At 48.0% G+C, this 17,306-nt stretch overlaps 1 protein-coding gene across 7 annotated transcripts in view; it reads right to left on the reverse strand.

The window, feature by feature from the left end:
- Positions 1-17,306, reverse strand: part of zmiz1a (zinc finger, MIZ-type containing 1a) — a 431,940-nt gene that overhangs the window by 215,573 nt on the left and 199,061 nt on the right. For all 7 annotated transcript variants that reach the window (XM_038782665.1, XM_038782666.1, XM_038782664.1 and 4 more), the window contains one exon: positions 875-994. In XM_038782665.1, the coding sequence (XP_038638593.1) occupies positions 875-943 (69 nt within the window). In that variant the 5' untranslated portion in view covers positions 944-994. The remainder of the gene's footprint in view (positions 1-874; positions 995-17,306) is intronic.

Raw genomic sequence — 17,306 nt, forward strand, 5'->3', positions numbered from 1 at the left:
TTTAAGACTTCTTACTGTGCTCACCCCAGTCCAACGCCGGCATCTCCACATCATCTCTCACCCGGTGAAGGTATTTCTCCCAGTCAATTGCCTTAATCATCTTAAACACCTCAGCTCAGATCAACCCCAAACCGTATATCGTCAAGGGAATAAAAGCCAGATCAGTGCAACCACCCTCTTAATTGAACCCTTATAGACCAATATCAGAGTTCAATTTTAACACATTTGAGCTGATTCTGTGGCCACTTTTTTATTGGAACAGGCAGCCCTTGAACTCTCGGCCTTCTGAAGTGGAGAGTCAATCAGCTCTTGTACCTACACACGCAAGCACACGCAAGCCCACGCACACACACGCAAGCACACGCACACACAGGCAGTGTGAACAAATCTGGCTTATTTTATCCCAGCAATATCAGAAACCCTTAGGATTAGGGAGCCGATTTTAGCAGCACCTGTCTGAAAGACGCACACCAAGGCGGCAGTCCTGTAACCCATACTGACAGAAAGCCAAATATAAAGCCAACCTCTGGCTTGCTTCCAGACTAAACAGTGCAATTATCCACTGAACTATTCGGAGAAGCGGATAAGCAATTCTTTTTTTAAACGAGAAATAAATGGTGCCATTTTGTTGCATGTTTACAAAACAATGGATTTACAATCAAACTCCTTTTGAAAGACACCGGTGTCATTGAAAGTGGGGAATCTGATCAAAGTGTGACCCAGCCATTCAGGTCTACAGAATATGTTGAGGTTGCCCTTTGCATTCAGTCCCAACCTGATCCTCAAGAGTTTACTCTTAACCTCACGCCAGTGATTTGTGGAGAGTGACTCTGAATCAGCAGGGTGCACAGGGTCAGGGATTTTGCAGCCTTACCTGTTTGATACACTGCAGCCGATCATTCGTCTGCTGAATGTGTCTGTCCATGGAGGTTACTGTGTTCATCTTTATTGTCGCTTCCTGGCCTCTACCTGAAAGCCATTAAACTTCTCCACTCTGCAAGGCAAACACAAAACGGAATCATTGATCGGGGATTTGTGAGCACAGCCAATCCTCTCAAAACAGATCGCAGATGGCACAGAGCTATTTGTCTTCTCAGGTGACGAGCGATTGCCGTGACTGAGTTTGCAGAGGCTCTGCGTTCCAATGCCATGTGTCACCTAGCGACACCTGGTCGGGCCGCAGAGCTTCCTGTCAGAAACAACTGCAGGAAAAAACCCAGCCCCAAAACCGGACACAAAATGGAGGCCCCGGGAACCTTCACAACTTGCGCTGTGACATTCAGAGGCATGTGCTGCTGATTCAGAACCTTAGCCTCTATTTTCGCTGACAGTAGGAGAGTGCAATATGCCCCGGGGTAATTCTGGGCTCCCTTTGTACTGTTAGCTTACTCCAGACTGAATCCAAAATCAATTTGGCTTCAAGCGAACCCAAGCGGGGGGAACATATTTTTTTTTTTTTGCATGGTGAGCGAGGTTAATCCAAGGAAATGGAACTCTGCCCATTTCAGCCTCTTGGCTCTGCAGTCAAGTCAGGCGCATCATGTCGAAGGTGCAGAGTGAGGTGTGGCGCTCCTGCCTCTCATCCCACTCCCATTTCACATGGTGCCACCACACAAGAATCTCCAGATTCTTGCAACCAACCATTCGATTTCCCACACAAACACACCGGAGCAGCATTGCCCATTGGAATTGGCAGCAAATTATCAACTCTTTCATGCTGTAAGTTAATGCCACAAGAACTGGATTGACAACTCCACAGGACAGGTTGGGAGAGAGGGAGTACCCGCAGAGACCAGACCTCGTGGAGGTAGGTGCCCAAATTTAAAAGCAGGCCATCCTTCCAGCCTGTGGCAGGGTCATTTTCCGGGCTTTCCCCAACGCTGCCCAAGTTCCTCCCGGTGGCTGGGCGGGAACCATCCCGTAAGTGGTCATTAACTGGCCACTTGGGGCCTCAAGTTGGGGCAGGCCAACTTTGGCCTTGGCAGTCCCACCTTAAAACGGGGGAAGAGGTCATGGTGGGCAACAGCCTGGGCCATCCAGGCAATTTGATATATCATCCCCCTCCCCTGTGGTATTCCTGCCTGCAAACCCGCCAGAGGAGGAAACACAAAATCTTGCCCCATGTTCGGGAGTCTGGTGCTGAGGCAGAGGGAAGATGTGTGTTTGAACGTGGGCGCAGAGTGTGGGCTGCAAAGGTGCTTTGGGACGGATCTCAAGGATGTAGCAAGGTGAAACGTCAATGCAGATTCCATCATAAATCAATTTGATTACTGCTCAAGTATTCTTGCTCAATGCCAAGAGGAATATATTCCGCAACGTACAACACGGACCTAGAACAATCAACATAAGAAACAGGCAGGCCCGGCGACCATCGCATTATATCTGCATATTTCAAATGATCCTCACAACAGCTGCAAAAATGACATTTTCCTTCCAATTGCTCCCATATTACACATTGAAATCCCATAAGACCATTAGATAGAGGAGCAGAATTAAGCCATTCGGCCCATCGAGTCTGCTCCGCCATTCAATCACGGCCGTTGATCCACACCCTGGATACAAAACAGCATTTAGTCAGAATCTAATTCCAAACAGGGGGCAGGTAAATCCGTCACATTGATGAGATGAACTTTGTTCGGCCAATTCAGATCATAATTCAAAAATAAATCACTCTTGTGAGAAACCAGAATCTGAAGCATCGGCAACAGTTGTTGAGCCTAAACACCGGAATCTGACCACTGGCCGAATATTGACTCGCCTTTCGGAAACATCACCGTGTTTTTCCAGAGATCACAATATTCTCAAACCCACAGGATTCCTGGGAGCCCACGGGGGTATCTGCACAGCCTTTGGATTGCTACGTTTCTCGAATTATAAGCCTATCATTTGCGCTCTTTTCCCCTGTTTCAACAACAGTTTTTCTTTGGATATCTGATGCTAGAGTTTGATGTCCGAGATCCCTGGAAATGTTTTCTTTTCCAAACCTTCCAAAGGCCAAGGCCTAGCTCGTTTTGAGGGATGTCTGGTGTTCACCACTCCTCACTTACCCCAGGACCAAGGTGCACTCTTCCAGAAATCTGTTCCAAATGGATCTCCCACCCAATGGTCCAATATCCTGGTTTGTTTTGAATTCATGTTTATTCACACGCGGCCACTTAGTCAATTTTCAAGCAATTAAGTTAAATTAGTTCATTCTTTGAGGAGTTTCTGATCATGTTTTTCTGTTTTATTACCCTAGAGGCGATATAAAAGGGTTTTATTACCCTTGTGACAGTAGTTCTCCGAAAGGCACAGTTGTGCAAATGTAGCGCAAGGTGTGGTACCATGCCGTCAGGAATGTTCCGGCGTCTGCTGCTAGTTTGTGCTGGGTTAGCCCACCCCACTCTGCAGCCTCAGCAAAGACGGACTCTCGGAGAGGGAGGTGAACAAGATGTCTGTGGTATTCCTGCACTGATTCCACAACCTCAGGGAAGTGTTGAAGGGCTGGATGGTGAGTGAGCGTTGTGCCTCCAGCCTGCCCACACTCAGGCAGGCAGAGTGGTCACACTGGAGAGCTAGCAGAGGATTACATGGTGTCAGTGCAGTGCAACCTCCACAGCAGGGGAGGAAGGGATAATCGGCAATCGAACAAACGTTGGCTGCTCTTTCAGCCACTGAGCCCTTGGGTCCTACGGCCCTCTCTCTCTCTGTCAAGCTCCAGGACCATATGGTGCTGCGACCTCATTCACACTCATCTGTGCCATGACCCTGCCCCACTCAACCCTCCAGCCTCCCTATTCCAACCTGCTGGTCTTCCTTCCTCATTTTAAAGCACTTTGAGATGCCCTGTGAGTGTCTGCAAAGTGAAAGTCATAGGAATACGTGAAATAGGAGCGGGAGTAGGCCATTCAGCCCTGGGGCCTGCTCTGCCATTCAATACGATCATGGCTGATCCTCAGCTCCGGTTTCCTGCCTGTCCCCCATGACCCTATACTGTCCTGTAGCCCAGGTGCCCCCACCACATTACAGACAGTAACTTGGGATTGGGAATGGTGTGCACACATCCCCTTCCTTCAGTGTTTACGTTTCTGAGGCGATTCATAGGTCTGAAATGTTGGTGTAGAAAATGACAGAAGCAAATTGTTGTTCTCAGAAACGTAATTATTCAAAAGCCTATGAAACATCCAATGCCGCCTTTGCATGAAGTGTGCGATCGACTGAATTCCACCTCAACACGCTTGCTTTTGATCAAGAATGAAGCACAATACCACCAACGACAGGCTTGAAGGCCCACTTCCTCGTGCCGCTGACACACTTGCAGCCATCTGAGTCCTCGGTGATCGATGGGATACAGCTCAGCTTTGTCTTCACTCCCATTAGAAGTGCGTGACAGTTAAAAGAGGCTTTCCTGAACTTTCCTAATGCACACACCCTGCTATCAACACCACCCCCCCCCCCCAAATTCCAGGCTCCCGCAGCACAACACATAAACATATGCCAAAATCACTGGTCTATTCTCGCCTGACGTGCTGTCCTTTGGAAACATTTACAGCAGAGAGATATTTACACATCTTGCCAAGATGCATGCACACGAATGAGTGTCTAACCCAGTTACATGGTATGAAATGCTGGAAGTTTTAACACGTTCACTTTTTAAACACAGGATTCAAAGTGATTTCAAGCAGGCCTGGGTGGAAGGGAACATTTTATACTAATAACGTCATGACCACATTCATGGACCACAGCTCCTTGCATTCCTCGCCAAGCGTTAAGCATACGTCATGTACTGGCCTCACATATGGAACAAAGGATAGTAAACAGTACTGAGGTACAGATCAGCACGGGTCTAACTGAATCCTGGTACAGCCTTAAGGGGCTGAGCTGTTGTTCCCATCTTCCATTTTACCAAGTGATTCTAAAAATAAAACACATTTTCTGAGTTCTCACTTTAATTGTGACGTCTTTGCCGCTGCCTGCCTTTTCCCCATATTGCTGGGAAAGCCCCCTTTATCCCACTCCTCCTCAAGACCCATTACTGCCACCAGCCTTTTGGTCAACTCTGCTGACAACCCCAGCCCAGTTTAACCTCTATCCTCCTTGCTACAAACTGCCTCAGGTCATTATCTTAAAAACGTTTTGCACAATGTCCGAGTTGTATAGAGGCGGCGGAATGATTGCAGCCTTCATGTGGTCTCTCGGCTCTACATGGGAAAAAAAGGACTTCTGGTATTTCACAAAGAATTATTCAAACATTTAAACACAAGGTGTTTCTCAGGTCCGCACTACATAGCCACTCTGACCTATGCCAATCGCCCATCTTATGCTAATGTGCCCAAACCACCCAGGCATCTCCTATTGCCTCATGCCCACTGCATCCCATTTGATCATGCCCGCAACAGTCCTTGTTTCATCGTTGTACTCATTTAGGAATTAACAGGGAAATCAGGAATTGGAACCCCTAACGAGATGAGCCCATTGTTCATGCTGATACTCCAGTGCAATGCCGAGAGTGCTGCATTATCAGAAGAGCTGTCTTTAAAAGGACATCTGCCTGTTTAGGAGGGAGCCAATGAGCCCCTTCCACTATCTGATGATGACAAGGCAATTCTCCTGGATGTTTGACCAACACTCTTCGCTCAATCAACAGGGTAACTGGCTGATCATATCCCTGCTGTTTGTGGGATCTTTGACGTCGCAAAATCGCTGGATGGTGAAGCAATTCTGCGGGCATAGATCTTCTCCAACCATTATTCATTTCTTCCTTTCTTTTTTTTTAAAAAATTAGATTACCCAATTATTTTTTCCAATTAAGGGGCAAATTAGCGTGGCCAATCCAACTACTCTGCACATTTTTGGGTTGTGGGGGCGAAACCCACGCAGACACGGGGAGAATGTGCAAACTCCACACGGACAGTGGCCCAGAGCCGGGATCGAACCTGGGACCCCAGCGCCGTGAGGCAGCTGTGCTAACCACTAGGCCACCATGCTGCCCCTCTTCCTTTCTAATGTATCCCACATTATGACAGTGACAACACTTCAAAACCACTTAATCGAGGCAGCACGGTGGCGCAGTGGGTTAGCACTGCTGCCTCACGGCGGCGAGGTCCCAGGTTTGATTCCGGCTCTGGTACTTAAGAAAGTACTTAATCGGCTGCAAATGCTTTGGGACATCCCGAGGTTGTGGCAGGCGCTATATAAATGCAAACTCTTCTTCTCATCTGAAAGTACCAACTTACACCAGGGATCCTTTGTTACACCCCTGGTGCCTCAATCAATTTCGAACAATGAGTGAGTTAAAATGGACAAATTTACTGTCGAAGGGCAAGACGGTGGCCTAGTGGTGAGCACTGCCGCCTCACGGCGCTGAGGTCCCAGGTTCAATCCCGGCCCTGGGTCACTGTCTGTGTGGAGTTTACACATTCTCCCCGTGTTTGCGTGGGTTTCACCCCCACAACCCAAAGATGTGCAGGGTAGGTGGATTGGCCACGCTAAATTGCCCCTTAATTGGAAAAAATAATTGGGTAATCTAAATTTATTTTTTTAAATGTTACTGTCGAGGGCATCATCACCGACCCCAATCTTGCCCAGTTATCCTCTCTTCAACGTGTCTAATGGGACCTCGGCTGATTTGGGCTTCTTTTCTGCAGCTGCAGGTTGCTGGAAAGCTTGCTTGTACAACGTCAGGTAAGAACGCGTTCAAAGCGCAGGAACAACATTTCGCTCCTCCAGACGATTCCTCGGTTCAACGAGACCATGGCTGGTCTATGCCCTGACTCCACGCGTGGTCAGCTGCCAGGTCCCAAAAGCCTGCCGATACTGACCATGAACGCACAAGGGCGCTGGGTGAGCAGGCGACGGAAACACAATCTCAGCGGTGGATGGCTCCTTTAGAACGAGGAGGGCAAGTGGCTCAGGAGAGTCAAAGGCCACCGCACAGCCCCAAGTGGCATTGTGACAGGCAGCCAGCAGCAAGATGCAATACAGGGTCATTGCCTGTTTGCAAGCACAGGGAGCAAAAGCGACACAGAGATCACTATTTTATCACAGCTGCTTGATTGGTAGTAAAGTCTCGAACGCCCACACAAAGCACAGAGTAAACAACATAATCTGGCGAGGCCCTGCTGAATCCTGCAGAATTTACAGAATAAATGGCAACCTCCGAATTAACGGCACGTGACCAAGTGAAAGATTGCTCAATTAAAAATTTAAACAGATTAATTAAATCTGTGAATATGTTCTGTGCCGTTTCTTCCTGTCGCGCCCACAAATATTCTTGAGAGAATTCCTCATCTCACAGGAGATGGGTATAACGGTTGTGTGATAGGAGTAACAGCTTCCAGGGACCCAAACGGAGGCTGTAGTGTGTGTGTTTGGATATTGTCCACGGTGGTCAAAAAAAAAATTTAAAATCAAATCCTGCCAGAAAACTGGCTAACTGGGAAACCTGCTCATTGCCGTTGTTGGTGGCATCTTAATGTGCCCAGTATGGCCGCTGCATTTGCTAATTTAACAGTCCCGGCTTCCAAAGTAAAGCAGTCTGCAGACAGGACGTTTGAGCTATCGCTGAGGTGCTCTGTAAAAGTGCTAGGTCAAGGCAAGCCTCTTTATTCTCAAAGAACCTCTTGCTCCCAGAAACCCGTTGCGTCAAGTTATCCTTTTAATTATTAAAAGGATCAGGAAAAATATTAGGGGCTGGTTTAGCACAGGGCTAAATTGCTGGCTTTTAAAGCAGGCCAGCAGCACGGTTCAACTCCCATACCAGCCTCCCTGAACAGGCGCCGGAATGTGGCGACTAGGGGCTTTTCATAGTAACTTAATTTAAAGCCTACTCGTGACAATAAGCGATTTTCATTTCACTTTCATTATTTGGAGCGTATGTGCCCAATCGCCTCTTCAATCCTGAAGCCTTTTCTATCTGAGGTAACGCAAAAGGGTGAAATTCAAGAAGGGGGACAAAAGTGGCGAATCCACCATATCATTCCAAAAAGGAAGTCCCCCCCGCCTCCCCCCCAAAAGCATACGACCAAAATCCACATTAATTATTTCACTGCGCGTGTGTGCACGTTTGAACCGTTAATCATCCAGATCAAGATCCCTGGATTTTAAACTCCAGTCCAGAATGATTGTGACTGCCACATCATCACAGGCTGCGCCGCTGCATAGTGGAGATGAACAGGCTTGCACGCAAATATTCACACGGGTGAGAGCAGTTACATCAGAGATCATTGCTGCAGCGATGTGTGCAGGGCTGATGGAAGCTGAACAGCGTGTGATTTTTTTTGTGGGTGGGGGGGCTGAGAAAATCTTCCCGTGTAAAATCTTTCCCTCCTGGGCTTCCCCGGTCTCTCTCACCTTACCTTTAGTGTAAAATGTCGGGAGTGTTTGTGCCCAGCTCTCCCTTCTACTACCTGAAGCAGTCACTCAGATGCATGACACAGCCACCCAGCATCCACGTCTCCCTCCTGTACATCTCCCTCCTCCCTACCACCATGACAGAACCAGGGTCTGGGTTTAGAATTTCAGGAGTTATGGACAAATCTCTCCATGCCACGGAGCTGCGATGTGACAGCGCCAGCCACACAGGCAAATCCCGAGAATTCGGGATTAAATTCAGAAATCAAATATGGAATCGCCATTGCGTCAGCACCGTCTGTACCATTATGGATAGAAAACGATGGTTTATTTCTCTCGCACACTGACACACGTTCCCATTGAGATGAGACTGTGAGAAGGCGGGCAGGCTGATCTTCCAACTTGCTCATTCCCGCTGCTTTTAATTACAGAGGAAAGCAGGCACGCAAGATCGTCTCAAGTCTCTCGGGGAGGCGCTATTCCATTTTTTAAATATAAATTTTGAGTACCCAATTCATTTTTTCCAATTAAGGGGCAATTTAGCGCAGCCAATTCACCTACCCCGCACATCTTTGGGTTGTGGGGGCGAAACCCACGCAAACACGGGGAGAATGCGCAAACTCCACACGGACAGTGACCCAGAGCCGGGATCGAACCTGGGACCTCAACGGCGTGAGGCAGCAGGGCTAACCCACTGCGCCACCGTGCTGCCCTGAGATGGTGGTGTTGAGCTGCTGCCTTGAACCACTGCATACCATGAGGTGTAGGTCCACCCACAGTGCTGTTAGGGAGTGAGTTCCAGGATCTGGATCTAACAACAGTGAAGGAACGGCAATATATTTCCAAGTTGGGGCGATGAGCAGCTTGGAGGAAACATCCGGGTGCTGCTGTCATCTTTCCAGATGATAGGGGTCTTGGGTTTGGCAGGGTCTGTCTCAGGCACCTTGGTGAGTTGCTGCAGTGAATCTTGTAGATGGTACGCATGTGCGTTGGTGGAGGAGGGAGTGATTGTTGGTGGATGGGGGTGCCAATCAGGTAGGCTGCTTTGTCCTGGATGGTGTGGAGCTTCTCGAGTGTTGTTGGAGCTGCGCTCATCCCGGCAAGTGGAGAGCATTCCATCACACTCCTGACTTGTGCCTTGTCGATGGTGGACAGGCTTGGGGAGTCAGGATGTGAGTTACTCACTGCAGAATGCCCAGCCTCTGACCTGCTCCCCGGAGCCACGGTAGTCATATGGCTAGTCCAGTTTGTTTCTGGTTAAAGGTAACCCACAGGATGTTGATAGTGGGGAATTCAGCTATGGTAATGCCATTAAACATCAAAGTGAGATGGTTTGAGTCTCTCTTGTTGGAAATAGTTATTGCCTGGCACCTATGTGGCACAAATATTACTTGCCACTTATCTGCCCAAGTCTGGATATTGTCTCACTCTTGCTGTATATAGGCATGGAATGCTTGAGTATCTGAGGAGTCGCAAATTGTGCAATCGTCAGCGAACATCCCCACGTCTGACCTTTTCAGAGGAGGTCATTGCTGAAATAGCTGAAGATCGTTGGGCCGAGGACATAACCATTAGGAACTCCTGCAACGATGTCCTGCAACTTTTCCCAACATTCTTTAGTTTCAAGAACGTTCCCATTGGAATGGAAGTTGGCAAACATTACATCACTTTTCAAAAAAGGAGGGAGAGAGAAAACAGTGAACAACAGGCCAGTTAGCCCAACATCAGCTGTTGGGAAAATGTTGGAATCTATTATCATGGAAGTCTTAACAACGCACTTAGAAAAGCATGGCATGGGTAAAACGTCAACATGGCTTTACGAAAGGAAAATCCTGTTGACAAATTTATTCAAGTATTTTGAGCAGATAGATAGATAAAGGACAACCAGTAGATGTAGTATATCTGGATTTCCAAAATGCATTTGATAGAATTTAGAACAGTACAGCACAGAACAGGCCCTTCGGCCCTCGATGTTGTGCCGAGCAATGATCACCCTACTCAAACTCACGTATCCACCCTATACCCGTAACCCAACAACACCCCCTTAACCTTACTTTTTTTTTAGGACACTATGGGCAATTTAGCATGGCCAATCCACCTAACCCGCACATCTTTGGACTGTGGGAGGAAACCGGAGCACCCGGAGGAAACCCACGCACACACGGGGAGGACGTCACATAAAAGATTAACAGGCAAGATAAAGGTGTTGGTGTAATATATATATTGTTTAACAGATAGAAAGCAGACAGAGCAGCATAAATGGGTTTTTTTTCAAGTCAGCAGGCAATGATTAATGGAGAGCCACAAAGATCAGTGCTGGGGCCTCAGCTATTTACAATCTATATCAATGACTTAGATGAAAAGACAGAGAGCAGTGTATCTAAGTTTGCTGTTGACACCAAGCTGGGTGGAAAGGGTAAGCTGTGGGGTGGACACAGAGAGGCTGCAAGGAGAAATCGACAGGTTACGTCAGCGGGCAACAAGATGGCAGACAGAGTACAATGTCGGGAAATGTAGAGCATGTTGGCCTCTATTGCAAGGGGACCGGATTCCAAAAATGAAGAAGTCTTGCTACGGTTGTCCAGGGTTCTGGTGAGACCACATCTGGAGTTTTGGTCTCCACACTTAAGGATACACTTGCATTGGAGACAGTACAGTGAAGGTTCATTAGATTGGCCCCTGGGATTAGGGGATGAGAGGCTGTCCTATGATGAGAGGCTGAGTGAATTTGGTTTATATTCTTTGGAGTTTAGAATAACGAGAGGCGATCTCATTGGACCTGACAACAGTCTGAAAGGACTTGATAGGGTGGACACAGAGATTGATTCCGCAGTTTGGGAGATTAAAACACGGGAGCACAGTTTCAGGATTAGGACTGAGATGAGGAGAAATTACTTCACTCAAAGGATTGTGAATCTCCGGAATTCTTTACCCCAGAGGCTTCAAGATATACATTTAAGGCTGGGATGGAGAGGATTTTAGTCTCCCAGGGAATTAAGGGATATGGGAAGCGACGGAAATTGGGAGTTGAAGCCCTCGATCAGCCAGGATTGTTTTGAATGGCGGAGCAGGCTCGATGGGCCGAATGGTCTATTCCTGCTCCTGTCTCTTGTATTCGGAGATGATTGGCCTCCAACAACCACATCGCAAGTGAACAATTACAGACTGTATCTACACAATTTTGGCTGGGGCACCATAACAACTGGGTAAAGTACAAGTGGATAGAGGTTTACTATTTTGGAGGAGGGATGTGGGAACCAGAGACCTATTGGGGTGATAAGCGAAGAGCAACACAAGCATAGCGGCACATGATTAAAAGCAAATTGGCTGAAGCACAACGTTCTTTCTGTAACCTATTGCTAAATCAGTCAAGTGACAACACTGAATAGGGATTATTAGGAGACAGAAATACACTTCAGAGTCATATGAGAACCCGCTCATCTCACCAAGGATGACTAAAACATTACCATGAACATCTGCAAAGTGGGGATTAACTCTGAAGTTCATAGGGTAACTCCAGCTTTAAATATATCTTGGATTCACAGAAGATCTTAGGAGATAGAACGGTTTGGTTCTGACCACGGACCCTGCCACAGAAGTAACACCGCACTCCATGAGCACATTTGCCTAATTTGCTGCACAGCCAGGTTCCTGACACTAATTGCATTGGGTTCTCTAATCACAGGCAGTCGTCAAGAAGTGACAAGGCACTCAATAGAGTACATACCTCCACCCCATTGTCTTAACTCAACTTTATCACAGTTATGAAGCTCTTCCCAAGGATTTTCCCTGCCTAGTCGATTCCCTGCGACCAAAAAGCTAAAAGAAAATCTTCTTATTAAGAGCTTCCATCTCACGGAAGGGGGCTTCTGGCCCAACAACCTGCTCTGAAAACTCTGCCTACATTTTGGCAGCTGTTACAAATTGCAACACAGCAGCTCCGGTAATCCACAAGTTCTTAAAAAAAAAATCAGCAACAATCTAAATAAAACAAGTCATTTCGCCCAATCTTCCTATGTTAACGGATACTTTAAAATTTTGGATCCACATCTTCGGCAAAAATGAATCAATTCTCCCTTGGGCCATACTCTTGGTGCAAGACAGAACATACAAGTAGTAGGATTCTTCCATCGGTTACCAGGGCGATGTATTGTTTTTTCCGTTAATTTATCGGCAATTCTGTGATCTATAGCGAGACAGAAGGAAGAAGTGGGCTTTTCTATTAATTAATGCACCGACCCCCAGCGACACACATATTAGGCAATCGACAGAGCTAGTCAGAGGTGCATGATAATGACATCCACAGATGAGGGAGTGCAGCTCCGAGAGAAAAGTAAGAGAGGAATATGGGAAAAATGTGGGATACGGTTTCAAGACTCTCTCTCTCTCTCTCTCTCTCGTAAAGAGCAAGGGATTATTTTCATTGATATACATTAGCATGAGCGCTAGATGTGTAAAAGGGAGCAGATAATAAATGTTCACACAAAGGGGTATTTGAGCATGGAATGTGTGACCAGAAGACAAAGTGATTGTGACATTTAAGAGGGATTATGTAAACACTTGAAGAAACGTGGAAATTATTATTTTTTTCTGTTGTGGAGTCAGTATCAACATAACTATGCTGAAATCCTGTTATTTGATGACGACAGTGAGATTGAGAGATAGACCAAAGAACAGGAGCATCACAAATTTAACCCTCATATATGCTGGAAGCCCAGAGAGATTTCACTGGGGCACTAAATGGCAAGTCACAGTCCCGTGAAACTTTCACCAATTCTCACAGCTCAGTCGACATTGAAACTGCAATTTACAAAAGCTCTACTACCAATGGCTTGGTGGATAATCTGGGTACCAGCCCCAACACTGCCGATGATGCAGAGACTTACAGGCCAGGATAAATCCAGGTTTATATTGACAGAACAAGTTCCTGCCGCCGTTTGGTAATGGTACAACACAAGGTAGCCATCCACACAAACTACAAAGATCATTTATTTCCAAGACAGTGCATCAACAGTCTTTCAATTGGGTGCTCTAAATTTTAAAAAAAACAAAGCATAGAAAACAGGAGCAGGAGGAGGCCATTCAGCCCTTCGAGCCTGGTCCACCATTCATTATAATCACGGCTGATCATGCAACTCAACAGCCTGTTGCCACCTTCACCCCCATATCCCCAAGTACTATACACAACTCCTTCTTGAAAACGTACACTGTTTTGGCCTCAATTACTTTCAGTGGCCGCGAATTTCACAGGCTCCCCACTCTCTGGGTGAAGAAACCTCTCCTCATATCAGTCCATTATATTAACCTGGTGTTGTAAGACTTCTTACCATATCAGTCCAGGGAGAGTAGGAGATTGTGAATGTTATGTGTGAGAGTGTAGGGCAGCACGGTGGTGCAGTGGTTAGCACTGCTGCCTCACGGCGCCGAGGTCCCAGGTTCGATCCCGGCCCTGGGTCACTGTCTGTGTGGAGTTTGCACATTCTCCCCGTGTCTGCGTGGGTTTCACCCCCATAACCCAAAGATGTGCAGAGTAGGTGGATTGGCCACGCTAAATTGCCCCTTAATTAGAAAAATTGAATTAGGTACACTAAATTTCATTTTTTTTTAAAACTGAGTGCCTGTATATGTGTAGTGAATGAGAGTGAGAGTTAAGAGAGAGAGAGAGTGGATACTTGTGTGCATGTGGGGAAGAATCAGACCTCATTGTGGTGCATAGTAGTGGGACACTATGCTAAATCTCTGGAGTCAAGGTTCAGACTTGAACCATAGCTATTTTCACGAGGGATTAAAGGCCCGTGGTGCTACTGTTGTGAACAGGCAAGCAGTCTAGGCCTTCACGGAATTAAGGAGTGTGGAAAATTGGCAGCAAAATAAAATGCAGTTAATTATCTCACTGGACACATCCAGGTTGAGAAGCACACGGCAACTATCGAAGTTGCAGTAAATCACCCTCGCTGGCATTTGTTATTAATGAGAAAATCAACAAGTGCCATATATTACCACCACGGAATCTGATCAATCATCGTGGGCACATTTATCTCAGCCTAAGCTCGATGATAATAAATCTCGTGTGGCACATCTATTAATTTCACCATTTTTCTGCTCAATCTTCTGTTGCTAAAATACTATTTGTTGATGACGCTCCCTCAAACCTCAGCTACCACCAAGCCTACAAGGTCCTGGCTCCACGTTGGCCACCAACACATTCTCACCTGTCTTTCAGGTGCTGTCGCCCGCTGAGCACTGCTCCAGGAACACCAATCGCCCTCTGGCACCTCAGCCAAGTCCATTTCCTGTCCATTGCAAACATGGGATCTTCCCGGTCCTTTACTGTCCAGTAACATGGCGAGTAGGAACAGGGCCGACCCGCTGCCAGAGTCGGCCCACTTCACCTGGCAGCTTCCTTCTCGAACCGAGCTTATTGGGGTTTATTTTTCTCCTCATGGGAATTATTTGAGGAAACACAAAGAGGCATCTTTGAAATTCCAATTGCTCCCTGGGACTGGTCGAAGTTGGCACAGAGGCGGGTGTAACTCTTTGCTGCGCCGTACTATTTGGGCGCACAAGCTTGGCGAGGTTCTCAGCAAGTCCCCCATGCATGCCCTCAAACTGCAGGTGGTAAGGGGGAGTAAAGAGGGAGGAACCCCCTTTTCCCAGTGCGGATATCCCGAATGGTTCCACAAGACGCACCCCACCAGTTCCTATCGGTGATGGGGTCATGGACCAGGGAATGCAGATTGAAGATGAATGGCAACAGGAGGGAAAACCTTTTCATTCAGCAAGTGCTTAAGGTGAAGAGTGCACTGCCTGAGATTGTAATGCAGGCTGATTCACTCGAGGCATTCCAAAGGGAACTGGGTAAATATCTACAAACTAAACAAACTGAAGGGTTAGCGGGAAAAGGCAGGGGAGTGGGTTCAGGTAGGTTGATCCAGCAGAGAGGCGGTACAGACGAGACGGGCAGAATGGCCTCCCCTCTTCTGCCACAAACATTTCATGATGGTGTGACGGGGGGGACGTGGGCCCAGGGAACGCTGCCTGCCCCGTGCGCATGTCCTGCCATCTCTCTCCAGTACCTGCCCGACTGTGAGGTGGACGGATTCTCCAGCTGAAAGTCAATGGCAGAGTTCAGCAGCCTTGTTAAGAGGGCCTGGTGGGGGTTTGGCTTGGTGGTGATGGAGAGGGGGGGGGGGGGGGGGGGACACTGCCAGCAGCCTTGCTAAGAGGGCCTGGTGGGGGTTTGCCTTGGTGGTGATGGGGGGGGGGAGACCTGCCAGCAGCCTTGTTAAGAGGGCCTGGTGGGGGTTTGGCTTGGTGGTGATGGAGGGGGGGGGGGGGGGGGGGGAGACTGCCAGCAGCCTTGTTAAGAGGGCCTGGTGGGGGTTTGGCTTGGTGGTGATGGGGGGGGGGGGGGGGGGGGGGGGGGAACTGCCAGCAGCCTTGTTAAGAGGGCCTGGTGGGGGTTTGGCTTGGTGGTGATGGGGGGGGGGGGGGGGGAACTGCCAGCAGCCTTGTTAAGAGGGCCTGGTGGGGGTTTGGCTTGGTGGTGATGGAGGAGGGGGGGGGGGGGGGGGACTGCCAGCAGCCTTGTTAAGAGGGCCTGGTGGGGGTTTGGCTTGGTGGTGATGGAGGGGGGGGGGGAACTGCGGAAAGAGTGGAAACCTCAAAACAGAGAGGCACGGCTCGACACTGAATGTGTAAGCAGTTAGAAATGGATAAAAGCCTTTGGAAATGTCAAAGCAATCGTCCTCAAGTCAATAAATTTAAAATCTTGCCGATACAGCGACAGGGAATGAAAAAACAGATGTCTGATTAAATGGCATGTAATAATAATAATCACAAGTAGGCTTCAATGAAGTTACTGTGAAAAGCCCCTAGTCGCCACATTCCGGCGCCTGTTCGGGGAGGCTGGTACGGGAATTGAACCCGCGCTGCTGGCCTTGTTCTGCATTACAAGGCAGCTGTTTAGCCCACTGTGCTAAACCAGCCCCTGGTAGCTTCAATAACATCCAGGACGGATGTGAAGATAGGGTTTCCGCTGCATGTCTTCCTCCACCACCAGGTGACTCTCTTCACTGCTGAAGCAGCAAGACCTCCTCCCCCTTCACAAACAGCACAGATCTGTTTCTTTAAACTGTCACATGCTGTACAAATCCACCACCGCTGATTTCTAGCAGGGTGCATTAAAACTGACACCGTCTGCCTGACCTTGCAGTTATTGATTAACTATCTCTCCCATTCCCTCCCTCCCGTGCTTCGCTCCTGCTCACACTAATGGACACAGCTCCTGAGCTCTGCCTTGCCTGCCATCGAGTGCGCTGCACCCTCCTTTTCCCTCGGGCAAGAAAGGGGAAGGAACAAAAAAAAGACATTTTCTTTTTCAACGGGAAAGCATTCCCGCTCGGACTGCACTGCCTGTTACTGATTGACAGATCTGTGACAACACACAATCGCCTGCCGGGCCCACTGCTGCTCTGGCCACCACGGAATAGAAAAAGCATTTTTGAAGGCGGAGGGGGTGGAGGTTAAAGGTTAATTTAATCATTAAACACTTCAGGATTGGAAATTCTCTTTAATAAACCTCCTTTGGGCCGGAGCTGTAAAACGGACCACAGCTGGTCGGCTATCCTTTGTGAGAGCCAGTGACAGACAAAAGAGGAGCTGGCTGGGGGCAGGGGGCTAGAGAGTTGTCTATTGCCCAATAACACAGTATCATTTCCATTGTTCCTCTTCAAATGTGTCAGTAATCCTGAGCAGACTGAAACCTCTTGGGCCACACATGGTTGGAGTGTGCGTGCGTGCTTGTTCTCACGTGTCTGTACACATACACACACAGGCACCAACACAAAGAGTTGGGTCCTACTTAATCACTTCACATTCCCTTTAATATGATATCAATCTCCAGACAGTAGTAGTCACTCGCGCTGTGTAATGAAGGATGGCTTCTGCAGGGGTCTGTGCCACAGTGTTGCTGA

This window comes from Scyliorhinus canicula, chromosome 22 (assembly GCF_902713615.1).
Source record: "Scyliorhinus canicula chromosome 22, sScyCan1.1, whole genome shotgun sequence".
Lineage (NCBI taxonomy): Eukaryota > Metazoa > Chordata > Chondrichthyes > Carcharhiniformes > Scyliorhinidae > Scyliorhinus > Scyliorhinus canicula.